This window comes from Lethenteron reissneri, chromosome 61 (assembly GCF_015708825.2).
Source record: "Lethenteron reissneri isolate LAM-NWPU_2019-01 chromosome 61, ASM1570882v1, whole genome shotgun sequence".
NCBI classification, from domain to species: domain Eukaryota; kingdom Metazoa; phylum Chordata; class Hyperoartia; order Petromyzontiformes; family Petromyzontidae; genus Lethenteron; species Lethenteron reissneri.
Window position 1 is genome coordinate 1,163,702 of NC_083839.1, and position 21,760 is coordinate 1,185,461.

The 21,760-nt window shown below is 57.7% G+C and overlaps 1 protein-coding gene across 1 annotated transcript in view; it reads left to right on the forward strand.

Moving 5' to 3' along the window:
- Positions 1 to 21,760, forward strand: part of LOC133358237 (glucocorticoid-induced transcript 1 protein-like) — a 51,549-nt gene that overhangs the window by 8,507 nt on the left and 21,282 nt on the right. The window contains exon 2 of the mRNA XM_061576480.1: positions 14,585 to 14,892. Coding sequence (XP_061432464.1) covers positions 14,585 to 14,892 — 308 coding nt within the window. The remainder of the gene's footprint in view (positions 1 to 14,584; positions 14,893 to 21,760) is intronic.

Here is a 21,760-nt window from a genome sequence, read left to right on the forward strand (position 1 = left end):
GTGATGGGTGATGATGGTGGTTGTGGTTGTGGAGGTTGGCTCGTGAAGGACGCTGCTACTGGGCAGTCGGAGGCACTTGCCCTCTGGCAGAGTAGCGATGCTCTCACAACAACGAGCGGTGCGCCGGTTGGCTAAAACGCAGCAAGTTGGCACAGTAGGGGGGCACAGGTGGTGCATCGGTCAATCATCTCGGTCAGTCGTCGACTCATGGCACCTGGGTCTGTCCAGTGACTCCTGCCAGCGGGCATTCGACACTTCACGTGGCCTTAATGTGCACCGAGCCTGGCACATGCGCCTTGGTGACATCACACCACCACGAATGGCGGTTGTTGGCGGTGGCTGTGTGGTATAGCGGTGGTGTCGGGGTTATCGCGCTGCGCTCACGGCCAACGCCGGTGACGATTATCTGAAACTGTCCTGGGCCTCCCCTAGGTCGACTCAGCCTCAAATGAGCACCTCATTTGCGGCCAGGCGTGGTGTTGACCACCCACCCCCTCGTGTGCTGTGGCGGCTTTCATAGGTGCTCGCTAACAACACTTGCCCCTACAGTCTGTTAAGGCTATACGGGGGAACTTTGTCTTTGCGGCCTCACTCTACCCCCTCCACGCACTCTCCTGCCTCTCCCCTCTCATCTCACTCTACCCCCTCCACACACTCTCCTGCCTCTCCCTTCTCATCTCACTCTACACTCTCCACTCACTCTCCTGCCTCTCCCCTCTCATCTCACTCTACCCCCTCCACACACTCCTGCCTCTCCCTTTTCACTTTAATCTGTCAGCCAAGACTTTACGTGATGCAGGGAAGGAGGGGGGAGTGAGGCAGGGAAGGAGGGGAGTGCGGAAGGGAGGTTCCCACCCATTCTTTTCACTTTCACGGACTGGCCCACGTGGCTTGGCTCCAGCGAGTTCAAATCCTGGTTAGGGGTCGTCTAAGCCCACACCGTGCCTCCCCAGGGTCTGACAAAGCGAGATTTCCGTTTGTGTGGGGAGCGGGGGGAGCGGAAGTCAACAGCAGTTGTCTGATGGGATATTCCCGTCCCTCGCCATATCAATGTGGAATCTCGGCCACTGTGGATTGGAAGGCCGCTCCTGGTTAATGCGCCACCGCCGTCCTCTTTGACGTGGTGGATGTCACAAAAGGACCCCCCTCCTCTGCCCCCACCCTGAACCCCCCCCCCCCCCACTTCCCCGTCGTGGGTGGTGTCGGTTCGGGGAAAGAGGCGAGCTGATCCGTTGCTGCCGGCGTCACGGTCCGCGTTTTTTCTGCCAAAATTACTCGCAAAACGACGCTTTCGGGGACAAACGGCAGCGGAATTCCCGATCGCCGGATTCGGCGTTCCGCGAAGCGTCGCTTGTCAACGACGTTGGCCGTGGCCGGCAGCGGATTTCCAGATCGCCGCTACCGCAGAGCGGTGTCGCTAACCCTCACGTCACCGCTCTCCCCGCCTCCCCACCCTGACTGATTGACTGACTTCATTGAACCAGGTTTGAACGCCGAGTGGTTTGCAAGGGGGAAGGGGGCGGCGTTTACGACAGGTGACCGTGCAATGCAGGGGGGACTGACTTGGACAGAAGGCAAAGCCAGTAAACGGAGGAGGGAAAAAAATGTGGAAAAATAAGAATCTGTGTTTACCCTTACTCGCAAGGAATCAAGTCGCTGCAATATCCACACACGGTGAACACGCGAACAAACATGCTCTGATTATAATAATACATGCAATGTCTTTGAAACGGATTGGCCTACACCAGAGACGGCAGCCTTCTTCATGGCGTCGTCTCACCACTAGTGTCAGACCAACGCCCAAATATGAGCAGTACAAGGGCAATGCATCTTGCAGCAGCAAACAAAGTAATGCTTAAACGAACGAGAGAGCAAATCCGAGCTGTTGCCGTCGATGCGAATAATAATAATAATACCCCCTCGAGTGGCGTCGTGGTCAAGCACGCTGGACTTGGACTCCAGAGGTCAAAGGGTACAAATTTCTCAATTTCTCAATCCGCCACCACCACGCGGCACCACTTCGGCAGGTCGCTTGCCGTGGGAATAGTGTCGGAACCACCACCACCCCAGGGCCCACGTGGACCCCCTCCTAGGGGGGAGCGGGGGGGGGGGGCGCGCTCTCCTACAGAAGGCCCTTCCACCGGCAGTGGGACAGGGAAAGAAATTGCAGGCCTGCGCCTTTTTACCTTTTACGTGCGTGCTACGTTTGGCCGATTTGAGTCCTTGTTGAGAATGTGTTTTGTTTAGCTTGGGAGGAAACCCGGAGTGCCCAGAGATAACCCTCGCTCGGAAGAGATAAGGAGATACGGGCACGACTGTGCGCACACACAGGTCGGCAACCGTCTTGCTCTACTGCCTCGTGCGTGTTTCTCGTCTCATGCATGCCTGCGGCTCTGTCTCCCAACCTTGTCTGGAGACCCCATCAGAGACCAGCCTGTCAGTCTATTGTCTAGAGACCCCATCAGAGGCCGGTCTGTCAGTCTATTGTCTAGAGACCCCATCAGAGACCAGTCTGACAGTCTATTGTCTAGAGACCCCATCAGAGGCCGGTCTGTCAGTCTATTGTCTAGAGACCCCATCAGGCACCAGTCTGTCAGTCTATTGTCTAGAGACCCCATCAGAGACCAGTCTGACAGTCTATTGTCTGGAGACTCCATCAGAGATCGGTTTGTCAGTCTATTGTCTAGAGACCCAATCAGAGACCAGTCTGACAGTCTATTGTCTGGAGACTCCATCAGAGACCAGTCTGTCAGTCTATTGTCTAGAGACCCCATCAGAGACCAGTCTGACAGTATTGTCTGGAGACTCCATCAGAGACTGGTCTGTCAGTCTATTGTCTAGAGACCCAATCAGAGACCGGTCTGACAGTCTATTGTCTGGAGACTCCATCAGAGATCGGTTTGTCAGTCTATTGTCTAGAGACCCAATCAGAGACCAGTCTGACAGTCTATTGTCTAGAGACCCCATCAGAGACCGGTTTGTCAGTCTATTGTCTAGAGACTCCATCAGAGACCGGTTTGTCAGTCTATTGTCTAGAGACCCCATCAGAGGGCGGTCTGACAGTCTATTGTCTAGAGACCCCATCAGAGGGCGGTCTGACAGTCTATTGTCTAGAGACCCCATCAGAGGGCGGTCTGACAGTCTATTGTCTAGAGACCCCATCAGAGACCAGTCTGACAGTCTATTGTCTAGAGTCCTCATCAGAGACCGGTCTGACAGTCTATTGTCTAGAGACCCCATCAGAGGGCGGTCTGACAGTCTATTGTCTAGAGACACCATCAGAGACCAGTCTGACAGTCTATTGTCTAGAGACCCCATCAGAGACCAGTCTGACAGTCTATTGTCTAGAGACACCATCAGAGACCAGTCTGACAGTCTATTGTCTAGAGACCCCATCAGAGACCAGTCTGACAGTCTATTGTCTAGAGACCCCATCAGAGACCAGTCTGACAGTCTATTGTCTAGAGACCCCATCAGAGACCGGTTTGTCAGTCTATTGTCTAGAGACCCCATCAGAGGGCGGTCTGACAGTCTATTGTCTAGAGACCCCATCAGAGGGCGGTCTGACAGTCTATTGTCTAGAGACTCCATCAGAGACCAGTCTGACAGTCTATTGTCTAGAGACCCCATCAGAGACCAGTCTGACAGTCTATTGTCTAGAGTCCTCATCAGAGACCGGTCTGACAGTCTATTGTCTAGAGACCCCATCAGAGGGCGGTCTGACAGTCTATTGTCTAGAGACACCATCAGAGACCAGTCTGACAGTCTATTGTCTAGAGACCCCATCAGAGACCAGTCTGACAGTCTATTGTCTAGAGACCCAATCAGAGACCAGTCTGACAGTCTATTGTCTAGAGACCCCATCAGAGACCGGTTTGTCAGTCTATTGTCTAGAGACTCCATCAGAGACCGGTTTGTCAGTCTATTGTCTAGAGACCCCATCAGAGACCAGTCTGACAGTCTATTGTCTAGAGACCCAATCAGAGACCAGTCTGACAGTCTATTGTCTAGAGACCCCATCAGAGACCGGTTTGTCAGTCTATTGTCTAGAGACCCCATCAGAGGGCGGTCTGACAGTCTATTGTCTAGAGACCCCATCAGAGGGCGGTTTGACAGTCTATTGTCTAGAGACACCATCGGAGACCAGTCTGACAGTCTATTGTCTAGAGACCCCATCAGAGACCAGTCTGACAGTCTATTGTCTAGAGACACCATCAGAGACCAGTCTGACAGTCTATTGTCTAGAGACCCCATCAGAGACCAGTCTGACAGTCTATTGTCTAGAGACCCCATCAGAGACCAGTCTGACAGTCTATTGTCTAGAGACACCATCAGAGACCAGTCTGACAGTCTATTGTCTAGAGACCCCATCAGAGACCAGTCTGACAGTCTATTGTCTAGAGACACCATCAGAGACCAGTCTGACAGTCTATTGTCTAGAGACCCCATCAGAGACCAGTCTGACAGTCTATTGTCTAGAGACCCCATCAGAGACCGGTCTGACAGTCTATTGTCTAGAGACTCCATCAGAGACCGGTCTGACAGTCTATTGTCTAGAGACACCATCAGAGACCAGTCTGCAAGTCTATTGTCTAGAGACACCATCAGAGACCAGTCTGACAGTCTATTGTCTAGAGACTCCATCAGAGACCGGTCTGACAGTCTATTGTCTAGAGACACCATCAGAGACCAGTCTGACAGTCTATTGTCTAGAGACCCCATCAGAGACCAGTCTGACAGTCTATTGTCTAGAGACACCATCAGAGACCAGTCTGACAGTCTATTGTCTAGAGACACCATCAGAGACCAGTCTGACAGTCTATTGTCTAGAGACCCCATCAGAGACCAGTCTGACAGTCTATTGTCTAGAGACACCATCAGAGACCAGTCTGACAGTCTATTGTCTAGAGACCCCCTCAGAGACCGGTCTGACAGTCTATTGTCTAGAGACTCCATCAGAGACCGGTCTGACAGTCTATTGTCTAGAGACCCCATCAGAGACCAGTCTGCAAGTCTATTGTCTAGAGACACCATCAGAGACCAGTCTGTCAGTCTATTGTCTAGAGACACCATCAGAGACCAGTCTGACAGTCTATTGTCTAGAGACCCCCTCAGAGACCGGTCTGACAGTCTATTGTCTAGAGACTCCATCAGAGACCGGTCTGACAGTCTATTGTCTAGAGACCCCATCAGAGACCAGTCTGCAAGTCTATTGTCTAGAGACACCATCAGAGACCAGTCTGTCAGTCTATTGTCTAGAGACCCCATCAGAGACCAGTCTCGTACCCAAGTTGCCCAACAGTTCCAAACGTTGACGCCACCGTGTGAGATGTTTAAGGAAGACCGCTGCCGGTAAGCGATGCTCACGGACACAGCCCCCCTTGAGGTCCATGAGGCTGGCCTCAGTGGTTTGGTGCGAGAGCCCTCTGTTGAACTTGCACAGTGCGGCGTGTGGCGAATACTTCTCGTCCCGGTGTTTATTATCTCGCGCTGCGCTCCCGCTTCTGCCGTTGGCTTTGGCATTCCGTGTGGACTGCGAGCAGACATTCCTCGCGACTCAGCGAGGTGCATTCTGTTTGCCCGTGTGCCACTTTGAAATAAATCGTGGAATCTCGTCCCCTGTGTATGTGCGTGTGTGTGTGCGTGCGTGTGTGTAGTTGTGTGGGTGTGTGTGGGTGTGTGTGGGTCGTGTGCGTGTGTGTGTGCGTGTGTGTGCGTATGTGTGCGTGTGTGTGCGTGTGTTGGCACCGTCTCGGCATCAAGTGAGTATTTGGTGCAGTGTGTACAAACTTCGCCACTGGGGAGACAAAGGCGGTCGTGCGTAGCGCCAGGCCACCCACCCCCTCGTGTTGCTGTGCCGGCCTTCATAGGTGCTGCCCGCTAACGGGACTTGCCCCAACAGTCTACCGAGGTTATACGGCGGATCTTCGTTTGCACCGCGCTATGAACCCCGGCGACCCGAGTTCGATCCCGCCCTCGACCAATCTCCGTATGGCTGCCCGATGGCCGTGTCGAGCAGCAGCTGTTACTTGAAGGTGGCCGATGAGCCGGGTGGTTGCGGAGTCGGGAGTGGCGGTGGTGGGTGAATCATCGCCGCTGTGACGACGACAACGCCTCGTTTCGTGCGTTTCTGAATCGGGCACAGAGTCTGCGTTTACGTGCCCCCCCCCCCCCCGTGGTTTCTGCTCTGGGTGGTGACCGCAGTCACCCGCACGCTGCCCGGGGAGAGGTTTTTAATGTCCTGTGTGTGAATCGAGGATCCACATGGCCCATTCATTAACTGTGGTAAATATTTTAGCTGGTCCTAGGCCTCCCCTAGGTCATTGGGCAACCGAAGCGCTGCTTGGAGGTCGGTGGGTGGCGGTGGTGGTGGCGGAGGTGGTGGTGGGGGTGACGGTGGTGCAGCGGTTAGCACGCTGAGCTACGAACCCGGCGACCCGAATTCGATTCCCGCTCACGGTCAACACCTGTGACGATCATCTGAACCGGTTGTGGGCCTCCCTTAGGTCAACTCGGCCTCAAATGAGTATCTAGTGTGGTATGTAAACATGGCCACTGGGGAGACAAAGGCGGCCGGGCGTGGTGCTGGCCACCCACCCCCTAGTGTGCCCTTCCAGCCTTAATCGGTGCTTTCTTAACAGAACTTGCTCCTGCGGTCTGTTAAGGCTATACGGGGGTTCTTTGTCTTGTCCGTGAGTGTGATGTGTGGCCTCTGTGTGTGAGAAACCTGTGTGTCTGTGCATACTTGTGTGCGTACCTTTGTCTGTGTGCTTACCTGTGTTTTGAGACCTGCATATGTGGGATGCGTCTGTGTGCGTGCGCGTGGTGTTGGCCACCCACCCCCTCGTGTGCCGTGACGGCCTTCATAGGGTGCTCTCTCAACAGCACTTGCCCCAACAGTCTGTTCAGGCTACATGGGGGATCTTTGGCATTGGCGGCGGCTGTGGTGGCGATGGTTTGGTTGCGGCGAGGCTGGATGGTGGTTGGCCCGGCTTGGGGTTGCCGGCTGCGTAGCGAGAAAGGAATTTGGACGGGCGGTTGGTTCCGGCAAGAAGGAGGCAGCGCCTCCCAATCTGGGGTGGGTGGGGTGAGGGGGCGGAATGCCGGGGAAGGGGGAGATGGCACGGGGTATTTGGGGGGAGATGGGGGCGAGGGAGGTGATGGGGGCGGCACGGCACACAGAGGGTGGGTGGCCAACACCACGCTCGGCCGCCTTTGTTTCCCTCACGGCGATATTTACTACACGCCGCACCGAGTGCTCATTTGAGGCTGAGTTAACCTAGGGAAGGCCCGGCACCGGTACAGCAGATGATCGTGAACCGGCGTTGGCCGTGAGTGGGAATCGAAGTCTGTCCGTCGGGTTCATAGCGCAGCGCGCCAAACGCTCGCTACCCGACCGCTCTCCCCACATCATCACCGCCATAGTTCAGTGGGGCCTATCGTGGTCTCAAATGTCACGAATGAAAGCGCAACGAAGTGGCTCATCACTTGGAAATTTATAGTGGCCAAATACTGTAAAAGCATGACGTCGGTTCTAAATGTGGGGGGGGGGGGGGGGAAACGGAGGACCCAGAAAAGTCCACACGGCCATGGGGAGAGATACAGGCAAGCTCCAAATATACGACGGGCATGAGGGTCCGGATTGAACCCACGACCTCCTGTAGACCAGGCGAGGTAGTTAACATTTCCTCGCCACCGTTATGATGATGAGAGCGAGAGACCCGCAAACCCCAAATATGCAGCAGGTGTCAGGGTCGGGATCGAACCCACGACCTCCTGCATACCAGGCGAGGTTGTTAACATCTCCTAGCCACCGTGTTGATGCCAATGAGAGAGAGAAATGCAAACTCCAAATAGACGATGGATGTGAGGGTCAGAATCGAACCCCCGACCTCCTGCATACCAGGCGAGGTAGTTAACATCTCCTAGCCACCGTGATGATGAGAGAGAGACACGCAAACTCCACATATACAGCAGGCATCAGGGTTGGGATTGAACCCACGACCTCCTGCATACCAGGCGAGGTTGTTAACATCTCATAGCCACGGCGACGGCGCGTTTTTGCCGAGCCTGCGGTGACCTCTTGGGAAAGGAGACGATGGTTGCCAAGAGGCCGCTCTGCGCTCGCTCGTTGGAGAGCGAAAGTCGCCACCAAAAACATTGCCGAATTATTGCGCGGATTATTATTTATCATCTTAAACAAAAGTAGCGTCGGGGGGAGGGTTCTGGCTGTTGCGGCAAACCCGAAATCAACTTGGGCTTGAAGTTTGAAAGCCCCTTGTTTTGAGAGCTTTGCGATGCAAATCGCTGTTGTGATCTACACATCGTCCGTGCCTTTCCTTTTAAACGCTTATGTGTGTGTGTTGAAAATATAAACATTCATAAGTGTGTGCGTGTCTGTGTGGCTTGGTGTGCGATTTCCACTCGCAGCCACCAGCACCGGTGACGATTATCATCGGAACCGGTCTAGAGGCCCCCCCCCCTCACCTAGATCGACCCGGCCTCAAATGAGTACCCGGGTGTGGTGTGTTAACATCGCCACGAGGGAGACAAAGGCGGCCGGGTTTGGTGTTGGCCACCCCAGCCCCTCGTGTGCCACAGTGCCGGCCTTCGTCGGTGCTACTCGCTAACAGCACTTGCCCCCGACTGTGTTGCGGCTATCCTGTTGATCTTCGTCTGTCTCTTTATCGGCTGTGGTGCGGTGGTTATGGCGCTTCCAAGTCTCGACTTGCATCATTGCCAAGTGGAATATAAACCTGTCTCTGGGCGGTTACCAAGGTCGACCGAGTCTTAAATGTGTACCTGGTGCAATGTATTACAACAAAAAACATCTCCTCGGGGCCACACCACACACCCCTTCATCTCCATACATATGAAAGGCTAAGTTGTGACTATGTGTCTGTTCAAAATGTTTAGCGCACTTCCCGACATGCAACAAACTTTAAATTTGTCATGTGGGTACTTTCCAGACTGTACACCATGCACAAATTAGAAAAATACACTTTTGGGGGGGGGGGGGGGGGGGGAGCTCAATAATGCATATATTTTTTGCACGGCAAGTGAGCTGTGACCTCACATTTGTCACGTGACCCGCGCATGTGGAAGCGTCACGCATTGTAGTGTAGCGGGTTAGCGCGCTGCGCTACGAACCCGGCGCGCCGAGTTCGATTCCCACTCACGGCCACCACCGGTGACGATTATTTCAACTGGTCCTGGGCCTCCCCTAGGTCGACTCAGCCTCAAACGAGTAACTCGTGTGGTGTGTGAACATCGCCACTGGGGAGACAAAGGCGGCCGGGCGTGGTGAATCCAAGTCCTGGGCGAAGCCGGGTAGTAAGCTAGTATAACACCTTAACAGCTGATTTATCAACAGCACTTGCCCCGAGCAGTGCATCTTGGCTACACGGGGAGATCTTTGTGTCTCTGCGTCGTGTGTATGGGCAGCGGAGGCTCTGGTGGGTCGCAGGCGTGCGCTATAGACCCCCCACGATTTGAGTTCAATTCCCCGGCCACAACCTCCCCCACAGTCGATGGAAGATGAATCCGGTGGCTTCGGGGGAGAGGCAGGGAAGGGGGTGGCGGAATTTTCAAAAACGGAAGATAATCATCGTCGTTTAAATTGGCTTTTTTGTTGTTGCACATTTTAGTCTAACATAATGTTTGTGTTCTTGGTTCTTTCGGTAAAGTCGCGTAGAAGGGAATTAATAAAATAATAAATATATGAAACAATCAAATTCTCACGATGTTTCGACTGCAACACAAGCAATCATCATCAGGTGTGAAATTAACATAATTAGTTTTCCTTGCTGTGGATTTTACACCTGATGATGATTGCTTGTGTTGCAGTCGAAACAAGAATACGAATCCCTGCAGTCACGAAAGCTTTAAATCAAAATATAATGTTTGTGGGTATTGTGCGTGTGCGGTTTTCTTTTGTGTGTGTGTTCTTTATGTGTTTACGATGTTAAATTGTCATAAAGAAACGTACAGAGGCAAAAAAAAATACATATCCTGCTGTAGAAAGTGACCGTGTTTTACTGTACCGTACTTGCCACTACAAATCTCGAAGACTCTGCGTGTGGTGGTGGCATTACGTAGCGACGCTCTTGTTTCAACGTCTTTTTTTGGCAAATCGCCGGACCGATGCAGCCTTTTAGGCCGGCTCTCCGGCAAACGCCGCATGACACGGCGCACTTTTCTCCGGGTCGTGTATACTTTCTGTCCTTATTACTGCAGCTATGAGTCATGACAGATGTATGTAGTATTTTCATTGTTTAAGTTGCGTGTAGTGTATAATGTACCGTACGTAATATTTGACACTGAATTCAGGTGTTGCTGCTTTTTTTTTTGTCACACACGCGGTGCCGATCACCGGACTGGTTTCCTCCTTGCAGCGGTTTTGCGGTTTCCCCAGATCGGCCCGGGACCGCTGAATAATCGATGAACTGTATAATCGTTAGCAAGTTGTGTATGTGTATATGAAGGAGGCTCGTGAAGGACGTTGCTACTGGTCAGTTGGAGGCAGTCGCCCTCCATGCAACAACGGAAGGCAGAGGAGCGACGCTCACAACAACGAGCAGAGCGCCGGGCGGCTAAAACACAAGTTGGCACCGTAGAGGGGGGGGGGGGTACAGCTGGTGGTGCATCTACCGATCATCTCAGTCGGCCAACCCATTGCACCTGGGTCTGTCCCGTGACCTCCTTCTCCTGCACCTAGCCTGGCACAGTAGGGGGGTACAGCTGGTGGTGCATCTACCAGTCATCTCAGTCGGCCAACCCCATGGCACCTGCAGGGTCTGTCCCGCGACCTCCTCCTCCTGCACCTAGCCTGGCACAGTAGGGGGGTACAGCTGGTGGTGCATCTACCGGTCATCTCAGTCGGCCAACCCATGGCACCTGCAGGGTCTGTCCCGTGACCTCCTGTCAGCGAGCCTTCGAAATTCACGTGGTAGCCTCAAAGTGCACCTAGCCTGGCACAGGCGCCGTGGTGACGACGTCCACCGCAATTTGGTGGCTGACTGGCGGGCGTCGTCGTTGTTGGTACAGTACATGCCTGTCCTCCGGGGCTTTCCCCCAAGTCGACTCGGCCGAAAACGAGTACAGTCCGTGAACATCGGCACACACGTGGGGTGGGGCAGGGTCACGTGGGCTGGTGGGATAGTTGTCGGCCACTCGACCTAGAAGCCCCCCCCCCCTTCGTGCACCACGCGGGCCTTGACAGGAGAGCGTGGGTGGACTGGCTGGTGGGGCTGGTGGGGGGGGGTGGGGGTGGTGATGCACGGCTGTGTGCATCGGAGGTGGCGTGACGGAGAGTGGTGGCTGTGTGCCCGTGCCTCTGCGATGGCCCTGCCTGATAGCGCGTCACGTGTCTGCAGTCTGGGCCGTCTGCGTGCCTGCGCGTGGCAGCGTGGCTGCGCGTGGCAGCGTGGCTGCGCGTGGCGTGTGCCTGCGCGTGGCAGCGTGGCTGCGCGTGGCGTGTGCCTGCGCGTGGCAGCGTGGCTGCGCGTGGCGTGTGCCTGCGCGTGGCAGCGTGGCTGCGCGTGGCGTGTGCCTGCGCGTGGCAGCGTGGCTGCGCGTGGCGTGTGGCTGCGCAAGGCAGCGTGGCTGCGCGTGGCAGCGTGGCTGCGCGTGGCGTGTGCCTGCGCGTGGCAGCGTGGCTGCGCGTGGCGTGTGCCTGCGCGTGGCAGCGTGGCTGCGCGTGGCTGCGCGTGGCTGCGCGTGGCAGCGTGGCTGCGCGTGGCGTGTGCCTGCGCGTGGCGTGTGCCTGCGCGTGGCAGCGTGGCTGCGCGTGGCGTGTGCCTGCGCGTGGCAGCGTGGCTGCGCGTGGCAGCGTGCCTGCGCGTGGCGTGTGGCTGCGCGTGGCAGCGTGGCTGCGCGTGGCAGCGTGGCTGCGCGTGGCGTGTGCCTGCGCGTGGCAGCGTGGCTGCGCGTGGCGTGTGCCTGCGCGTGGCAGCGTGGCTGCGCGTGGCAGCGTGGCTGCGCGTGGCGTGTGCCTGCGCGTGGCAGCGTGGCTGCGCGTGGCGTGTGGCTGCGCAAGGCAGCGTGGCTGCGCGTGGCAGCGTGGCTGCGCGTGGCGTGTGCCTGCGCGTGGCAGCGTGGCTGCGCGTGGCGTGTGCCTGCGCGTGGCAGCGTGGCTGCGCGTGGCGTGTGGCTGCGCGTGGCTGCGCGTGGCAGCGTGGCTGCGCGTGGCGTGTGCCTGCGCGTGGCAGCGTGGCTGCGCATGGCGTGTGCCTGCGCGTGGCAGCGTGGCTGCGCGTGGCGTGTGCCTGCGCGTGGCAGCGTGGCTGCGCGTGGCAGTGTGCCTGCGCGTGGCGTGTGGCTGCGCGTGGCAGCGTGGCTGCGCGTGGCAGTGTGCCTGCGCGTGGCGTGTGGCTGCGCGTGGCAGTGTGCCTGCGCGTGGCAGCGTGGCTGCGCGTGGCAGCGTGGCTGCGCGTGGCGTGTGGCTGCGCGTGGCGCGTGCCTGCGCGTGGCGTGTGCCTGTGCGTGGCAGCGTGGCTGCGCGTGGCGTGTGGCTGCGCGTGGCGTGTGCCTGTGCGTGGCAGCGTGGCTGCGCGTGGCGTGTAGCTGCGCGCTTGAAGCTTTCCAGGAAAGTTCGCTGCCTTTTGGCAGCCGCAGCGTCGCTCTGCCCACCCGCCAGCTCGATGTGGGTCACGGGCCGCGAGTAGCTCTCTCCCTCCCCTCAGTCCCTCCCCCCCCTCCCTCCCCTCAGTCCCTCCCCCCCCTCCCTCCCCTCAATCCCTCCCCCCTCCCTCCCCTCAATCCCTCCCCCTCCCTCCCCTCAATCTCTCCCCCCTCCCTCCCCTCAATTCCTTCCCCCTCCCCTCAATCCCTCCCCCCTCCCTCCCCTCAATCCCTCCCCTCAATCCCTCCCCTCAATCCCTCCCCCCTCCCCTCGATCCCTCCCCCCTCTCTCCCCTCAACCCCTCCCCCCTCCCCTCGATCCCTCCCCCCTCCCTCCCCTCAACCCCTCCCCCCTCCCCTCGATCCCTCCCCCCTCCCTCCCCTCAATCCCTCCCCCCTCCCTCCCGAGTGGCCCACTGCCAAACGGGGGGTTTGTGGTGGTGGAGGTGTCTGTGTACGCGTGGTGGTGCTGGTCGTGGCGATGGTGGATCGGTTTTTATATGCGGTGTGTAGAAGGGGGTGCTGGTGTGGAGTCGATTTGTGTTGGCGTGGTGGTGGGGTGGTATTGGTATGCGTTCGCGTGGTGGTGGTTACGGTGGTGGCGCGGTGCCGGTTTGCATATGCGTGCTGATGGTGGTGGTTGTGGTTGTTACGGTGGTGGTGGTTGTGGTTGTTACGGTGGTGGTGGTTGTTACGGTGGTTGTGGTTGTAACGGTGGTGGTGGTTGTGGTTGTTACGGTGGTTGTGGTTGTGGTTGTTACGGTGGTGGTGGTTGTTACGGTGGTGGTGGTTGTGGTTGTTACGGTGGTGGTGGTTGTTACGGTGGTTGTGGTTGTAACGGTGGTGGTGGTGGTGCGAGTCTGCGTCCCTTTTCTCGCTCCTGCAACGTGAACCGAATGGAGCGGAAACTTGCGTAAAATGTTATTATTAGTATAATAATATATAAATATGAATTCACAATCGTGGAGTGCGCACGCGTGCGCGGACCCCCCCCCCCCCTTGCCTTTCCGGCGTGTCGAGAACACAGCGGCGATCGCAACCATACGGCGGTAATCGCTCGCACACGCTGTAGCGTCAAGAGGATCTCTCGCCGTTACCAAAAAAAGAATTCCACAATCCCCATCACCCGCTAACCCCCCCCTCCTCCTCCTCCCCCACTCCCCGATGCACGCAGTCCAGTTGCTATATCCTCCAGCGGTCTTAGTGATCGGACTCGCCAGGGAGACTGAGAATTCTGATCCCCGCAAACGCACACACACACGCGCACACACACAGACACGCACGCACGCACACACACAGACGCGCGCACACACACACAGACGCGCACACACAGACACGCGCACACACACACAGACACGCGCAGAGAGAGGGCCCGGTGTCAGTGCAGTTGGGCTTGGCTAGAGGGATGAGTCTGGCATTGTGGGGAAGTCGGCACCTCCGATCGGCACGGCAGGCAGCGTACGGCTCCGTGTGGTGCGAAAGAAGTTCTAGCGTGCGAATGTAGACAAACTGGCAGGCCGGTCTGTGACCTGGGTGTCTACGCAGTGTACACACAGACCGATCTCTGACCCGGCTCTCCAGACCGGCCTGTGACTGGGTTTCTAGACAGAGACTGGCCCACACGTGGGGCTTGGTTTGCGTGCCAGGGAGAATTCGTTTGATTGTTGTGTCCGACCCTGAAGTGCGCGCGAAAGAATGCCGACAGGGGTTAACCTGTCGTGTTGGCGTGCCAGCCCCCGCACCACCGTGCCAACGTACCCCCCCCCGCACCACCCTGCCCACGTGACCCCCCGCACCACCCTGCCCACGTGACGTGCTCCCCCCCCCCCCGCACCACCCTGCCCACGTGCCCCCCCCCGCACCACCCTGCCCACGTGCCCGCCCCGCACAAACGTGCTGTCGCTGAGTATTTCCGTAACGCGTTCCCCCGCTGTTGCCGTTTCTCCGCGCACCCCGACGGCAGCAGCAGCAGCAGCAGGAGGAGAGCGCCAGCGCGTGGCGCGCACGAGCTCCTCCTCCCCCTCCGTGGGGGGCCCCGCCCGCAGGGCCACGGCGGGCGGCGGGGGCGGCTGCCCCGCGCCGCTGGACGCCATCGCGGGGGTGTACCTGACGGGCCAGTGGCCCCGCGACCACCACCACCACCCCCACCCCGCCGCGCCGGCCGTGCGGGACAAGGCCACCCAGGTGAGGGCGGCGCAGCGGCGCGGGTCTCCTCCCGGGCGCGGGAACCCGGCACGGCGCCGGCACGGGGCACGGAATGGGCGCGGGGTGGTGCCGTTGGTTTAGAAAAGCTGTGACCCTCCGTGATGCGGGCAGTGGGCCCGGGGGCTGCCGGGACAGCAGAGGTCGCAACCGGGTACCCGATACCCGTACCCTACCCGATACCCGGCTACCCGTACCCGGCTGGGTACGGGTACCCGTTTGCGACCCCGGTGCGGCCGGGTACGGGTACGGGTAGGCCGTGAGTCACTGGTGAGTCACCGTTTGTCACTCATTTCCCAACGTCTTGTCTCTTCTCACAATTCAAGTTCCTAGAATCAACCCACCTGCGCCTGCAACATGGCTTCATCCCAGAGGTCGCAATCGGGTACCCGATACCTGTACCCTACCCGTACCCAGCCGGGTACGGGTACGGCCGGGTACGGGTACCCGTTTGCGACCCTGGTGCGGCCGGGTACGGAATCAAAACCCGTTTGCGACCTCTGCGGGACAGTGGGCGGGGCTATGTGAAAGTGGGCGGGTTTTGCAATGGCGGCAGTTGGGGGGGGGGGGTTCTCAGAGCTGCAGTCACGTTGTGGCACCGCAGTGGGACCAGCAGCAGTAGGTCAGATGCAGAATTTTGAACACATTTCAGACTCTTAAACCTCTCCCCTCCTCCCTTACCTTGCGACGGTGAGACCCTCGCTGTTCAAGGGCTCTTAATGATGTCCACATGAATTTCTGTTGTTTGGGGAGGCGGGGGAGAGAGGTGGGGGTGGGGACGCGGTCAGTGGGGGGGTCCCGTTGTGGCGAGATGTTGACTACCTCGCCTGGTATACAGGAGGTCGTGGGTTCGATCCTGACCCTGACGACGCCTGGTTGTATATTTGGCGTGCGCGTGTTCGCTCTCTCTCCCCATGGTTGCGGGGATTTTTCTCCGGCGTCCTCCAGTTATTTTTCCCCTCCCACGTTTAGTGTCAACGTCAACGCGTTCAAAGTCATTTGCCTGCTATAAAGTTCCGCACGACGACGGGGCAGGGGGGGGCGGGGGGGGTGAAGGCTGCGTGTGAAGCGATGGCTTGGGGGGGGGGACTTGGAGTGCAAGTGAGATGAGTCAAATTCCTCTGTCGCAGCTGTGACCGCCGCCAAGGAGCGAGCGGGGCAGATGGAGTTATCGATCTTTTCTTTTTCTTGCGGGACGAATTTGCCGAGAGGGGGGCCCCTCCGCCGGCCCCTCAAAGCGCGGCAGAATAATTCCCTGCCGCCCCCGTTTCTCTCTCGCTATCTCTCTCTGTCTCTGTGCCACGCTCTCTCTCTCGCTATCTCTCTCTGTCTCTGTGCCACGCTCTCTCTCTCTCTCGCTATCTCTCCTTGCTGTGTGCGGGCGGTGGCGCAGTGGTTAGCTCGCTGGATGATGATCGGGGTGAGGTTGTTTGTGCGCTTATCACCGCAGTCCGGCTGCTGCTGCTTTCCCCCACGGCTGTCCAGAATGGGGGGGTGGGGCGATCGAGAGACCTCCAGCCCTGGGCCCCCCAGGGGGAAACTGCTTCCCACATTTCACCTCCAATAAGTTAAAACTAGAAACTGACTTTTTTATTTTTACCAGGTAAAACCGAGCTGTTCAGCTATTTTTCAGAAGTGGCCGTCACGAATGAAAAGCTTAACGACGTGGTTTATCGTCGTCGTCGTCGTCGTGTGGAAGTTGACAGTAGCCAAATACTCTGAAAAAGCGTGACGTCGATTCTAAATGTGGAGGGGAAAAACCGGAGGACCCGGAGTAAAATCCACGCGACCACAGGGGGAGAGGGAGAGAGAGAGAGACGCACGCAATCTCCAAATACACAGCAGGGGTCGGGATCGAACCCACGACCTCGCGTGCACGCCAGGCGAGGTGACATCTCCTCGCCACGGAGGCACAGGACGACTTGGCGTGGCCTCGCGCCTCTCGCCGCGGCGTTTCCCTCCTGCGCGGTCCGTGCCTGGGTGTGGGATTATTACGTAAGCACTTGACCCTCCACCCCCCACCCCACCACCACCACCAGCCACCCCTTACAGGGCGTTGCTCGCTGTGGGAAGACAAAAGCGCCCTTTGAGCACGGCCGCTTAATTCTCTCCTCAATCCGGCAGCTGGGAGGCACGGCGCTGATCGGAGGGGCGGGCGGGTGGGCGGAGTGGGGGGAAGGACTTCAAACTTGACGCGCGCAAAGCAGTTTTTTCAAGAAATGAGTGTTCGGTCGAGATGATGTGAAAGTGCGTGGCTCTGGCGGTTTGCTTGCTCGGAATCGAGCTCGCGTCTCTAGGAGGGTGTCGTGGGAGAGTTGGGGGAGGGGGTTTGGGGTGGGGGGGGTTGGTGAGAAAGAGATGCACCTTTGTCCCGCCCCCCCCCCCGTCTTGGATTGGCAAAGTTGGCGACGAGCACGAGGTGCGAGCGCGAGCAACGAGCGTAACTTTAACGACAACACCGGGTCAAGCTCTTGTTTTCCCGGAGTGAACTTCCTCTGATCCGCAGAAAAAGCGATGGTGCCATTGGTGCTGGGGGGGGAGAGGGCGGTGGGTGGGTGGGGGGTTACCCGCCGCCTGCGGTCCGGGCGTGCGGCTCGAAAGCCAAAGAGCCACGAGTTTGGATCTCGATCGGGGGGGGGTAGGGGCTGGGTGGGGGCATTGCATAAGAACGAGCAGAAGAAGGCATCGCCACGTGTCCAACCGTCACATTGCCGCCCTGGTGGATTAGCCGCCCCCACCGCACCCGGTGCAGCGTGTGTGCGTGTGTGCGTGTGTGCGTGTGTGCGTGTGTGCGTGTGTGCGTGTGTGCGTGTGTGCGTGCGTGTGTGGTGTAGCGGTTAGCGCGACGCGTTATGGACCCGCGACCCGAGTTCAGTTCCCGCTCACTTCCAACACCAGTGACGGTTATCGGTAGCTGTCCTGGGACTCCCCTAGGTCGACTCGGCCTCAAATGACTAAGTGAAAACATCGCCCTTGGGGAGACAAAGGCGGTCGGGCGTGGTGCTGGCCATCCACTCCCTCGTGTGCCGTGCCAGCTTTCATAGATGCTGCTCGCTTAACAGCACTTGTCCCAACAGTCTGTTACAGGCTACACGGGGGATCTGTGTGTTTTGGTTTTGCTGTAATTTCCTGTAGATGTTTAGAGATGGGATCTTTCTGCATGTCTGCCTGCGCCTTGTTATATATTCGACTTGCTAGGGGCGCGACGGTGGCGATGTTAACTTCCTTGTCTGGTATGCAGGAGGAGGTCATGAGTTCGACCCCGATCCTGACGCCAACCGTATATATTTGGAGTTTGCGTCTCTCTCTCTTTCTCTCCCCGTTGTCGCGTGGATTTTTCTCCCGGGTCCTGCGGTTTTTCCCTCCGCATTTTAAAGTCTGCGTCACGCGTTCAGAGAATTTTGCTGCTGCTATAAATCCCACGTGATGACGATAAGTCGCTTCTGAAAGAGCTGCATAGCTCAGTGGGGCCTGACCTGGTAAAATGAAGCAAATAGTATGACATTGAAATGGTTTCTATATCCGACTTGGAACTCTAACACTGAGTGGGAAGTCGGTGACCGCAGGAGCGGAGCTACTAAGTGAGATGATCCCAGCCCAGTGCTCTCGTTAGTGCCTGGTGATGCGCTCACGATTTTCTAACCGTTCCAAAACAAAAAGCTTCCGGAAAATCCGCCATGAAATACGAAATTTCGGACCGGGTCCGCACGGTGATTTTGTTTCGGATTGACGTCGCATGTACACCGGTTGGGCACCTGGCGCCATCGTCGCTTTCATCGTCGTCATTGCGATCGTTGCCGCGGTCACGGTTATCATTGCGATCGTTGCCACGGCCGCCTTCGTCGCCATGGTCACCGTCGTCACGGTCATCGCCATCGTCGTCGTGGCCGCCGTCGCGTCACACGGACACGCCGTGGAAACGCTCTGAAAATTCCCCCCCCAAAAAAATATGTAAATATGAAATCGCCCGTAAAACTCCAAACTTCAATCTGAAACTCGCCCGCTTCGGTTTTTAACGTCGCTGGAATGTGAAGATGATTGTCCGGAGCAAGAGAGAGAGTAATTAGTCGGCCTGCGGGGGTGGGGGGGGGGGGGTCACGGTACACCTCGGGGGCTTTGCCGCCGCTTTGCTCGCCCGGAGGTTGAGCACCGGCCGACCGTCGTGGCGCCGTTCAATCGGCGGCTCGTTGATCTCAGTCGCTCCGGCAACCGTGCCGGCGGCGGTTCCGCGATTCAGCGGCGCTAACGAGCACCGGGGGGGGGGGGGGGGGCGGATGGGGTGGTAGGGGGGGGTCACAATGGCCGTGTCACCAGAGACGTGGATGCTTTAACAATCCTGGTCTCGGCCTCGGCTCCCTCGCGAGATGTCTCTAAAAATAACGATGAAGGCCACAGCCCTCCTCTCGTCTGCTCGCGTGCCGCGTGCCACAAGCAATGTCCCGGGGGGGGGGGGGGGGGGGGGGTGCAAGGTGATTTATTAGTGTTGTGAAATTGCTCTTCATAACAAAGGTGTTTTTTCGCGTAAGTTTAAATATTGTCGTAACCCTCCACCACCCGACTAACTAGTGTAGTGTATAATGTAATGTGGAGTGTAGAGTATAGTGTAGTGTCTAGTGTAATGTAGAGTGTAGTGTATAGTTTAATGTAGAGTATAGTGAAGTATATAGTGTAATGTAGGTAGTGTATAGTGTAGTGTATAGTGTGGTGTGTAATGTAATGTAGAGTATAGTGTGGTGTATAGTGTAATGTAGAGTGTATAGTGTGGTGTGTAGTGTATAGTGTAGTGTACTACTTCAGCCCACTGGTGTGTTGGAGAGTAAATCCGCAAACATTTACAATTTGAGTACCGCGACGTTTCGCTGCTAATTACATGCAGCGTCATCGGGCGATTTGCCTTGCTGATTGGCCGTGTCGGGTGGTGGAGGGTTACGACACAATATTTATACTTCCTCGATCTCACCCAAAAACCTTGATTACGAGTAATATTGGTCGCGAAAGCAATGCTGCGTGTTAAACATAATAAGAACGGGAGACACAGCAGAGCCTCACCATTCTGGCGAATTGCCCGATGATGCTGGATGCAATTACCAGCGAAACGTCGTACTCAAATTGTAAATGTTGTGGCTTCAACACACCGGTGGGCTAAAGCAGTGAACTATTTGTCTTTGTCAACGTGACACATTTTTACTGATTGGCCGTGTCGGGTGGTGGAGGGTTACGACACATTTATAAATAACGCGATCTAAACCCAAAACGTTGATTATGAATAAAATAGCTACGATCCAATTTAAATCAATTTGATGACTTGGCACGCTTATACGAGACCTTTTCTAAACTCGCTCGTCGTTGACAATGTGGTGGCCAAGTTACTGGCCAGTGCGAACAAATAACGTCAGGCGCACAGAGCGTCCGTTGACTTCACTTTGTTTTTGGTTTTAAATTCGCTTGCGGTTTGCTAGCAAGCGGGTAGGGGGGATACCTCACACAATGGACAATTGGCTTGAAAATATCGACGTTCATTATTACCACCCGTCAATTTATTTCTCAAAACCATGTTGGGGTCATGCAGTGGGGGTTGGTGATGATGGTGGTGGTGGAGGGACGGTGGTGGTGGTGGTGGTGGTGGGACGGTGGTGGTGGTGGTGGGACGGTGGTGGTGGTGGTGGTGGTGGTGGAGGGACGGTGGTGGTGGTGGTGGTGGAGGGACGGTGGTGGTGGTGGAGGGACGGTGTGTGGTGGTGGTGGTGGAGGGACGGTGGTGGTGGTGGGGACGGTGGTGGTGGTGGTGGTGGCGGTGGTGGGGTGGTGGTGGTGGTGGTAGAGGGACGGTGGTGGTGGTGGTGGGACGGTGGTGGTGGTGGTGGTGGAGGGACGGTGGTGGTGGAGGGGGTGGTGGTGGTGGTGGTGGTGGTGGAGGGACGGTGGTGGTGGTGGGTGGTGGAGGGACGGTGGTGGTGGTGGGACGGTGGTGGTGGTGGTGGTGGAGGGACGTGGTGGTGGTGGTGGTGGAGGGACGGTGGTGGTGGAGGGACGGTGGTGGTGGTGGTGGTGGAGGGACGGTGGTGGTGGAGGGGTGGTGTGTGGTGAGGGACGGTGGGTGGTGGTGGTGGAGGGACGGTGGTGGTGGTGGTGGTGGAGGGACGGTGGTGGTGGTGTGGTGGTGGTGGAGGGACGGTGGTGGTGGTGGTGGAGGGACGGTGGTGGTGGTGGTGGTGGTGGAGGGACGGTGGTGGTGGTGGTGGTGGTGGAGGAACGGTGTGGTGGTGGGTGGTGGAGGACGGTGGTGGTGGTGGTGGTGGTGGAGGGACGGTGGTGTGGTGGTGGTGGAGGGACGTGGTGGTGGTGGGGTGGAGGGACGGTGGTGGTGGTGGTGGTGGAGGGACGGTGGTGGTGGTGGGGGAGGGACGGTGGTGGTGGTGGTGGTGGAGGGACGGTGGTGGTGGTGGTGGTGGAGGGACGGTGGTGGTGGTGGTGGTGGAGGGACGGTGGTGGTGTGGTGGTGGAGGGACGTGGTGGTGGTGGTGGTGGAGGGACGGTGGTGGTGGGGTGGTGGTGGGGAGGGACGGTGGGGGGAGGGGTGGTGGTGGTGGTGGTGGTGGTGGTGGAGGGACGGTGGTGGGGAGGGACGGTGGTGGTGGTGGGACGGTGGTGGTGGTGTGGTGGTGGAGGGACGGTGGTGGGGGTGGTGGTGGAGGGACGGTGGTGGGTGGTGGTGGTGGAGGGACGGTGGTGGTGGTGGTGGTGTGGAGGGACGGTGGTGGTGGGGGTGGTGTGGAGGGACGGTGGTGGTGGGGTGGTGGTGGAGGGACGGTGGTGGTGTGGTGGGGGAGGGACGGGGTGTGGTGGTGGTGGTGGTGGAGGACGGTGGTGGTGGTGGAGGGACGGTGGTGGTGTTGGAGGGACGGTGGTGGTGGGGAGGGACGGTGGTGGTGGTGGG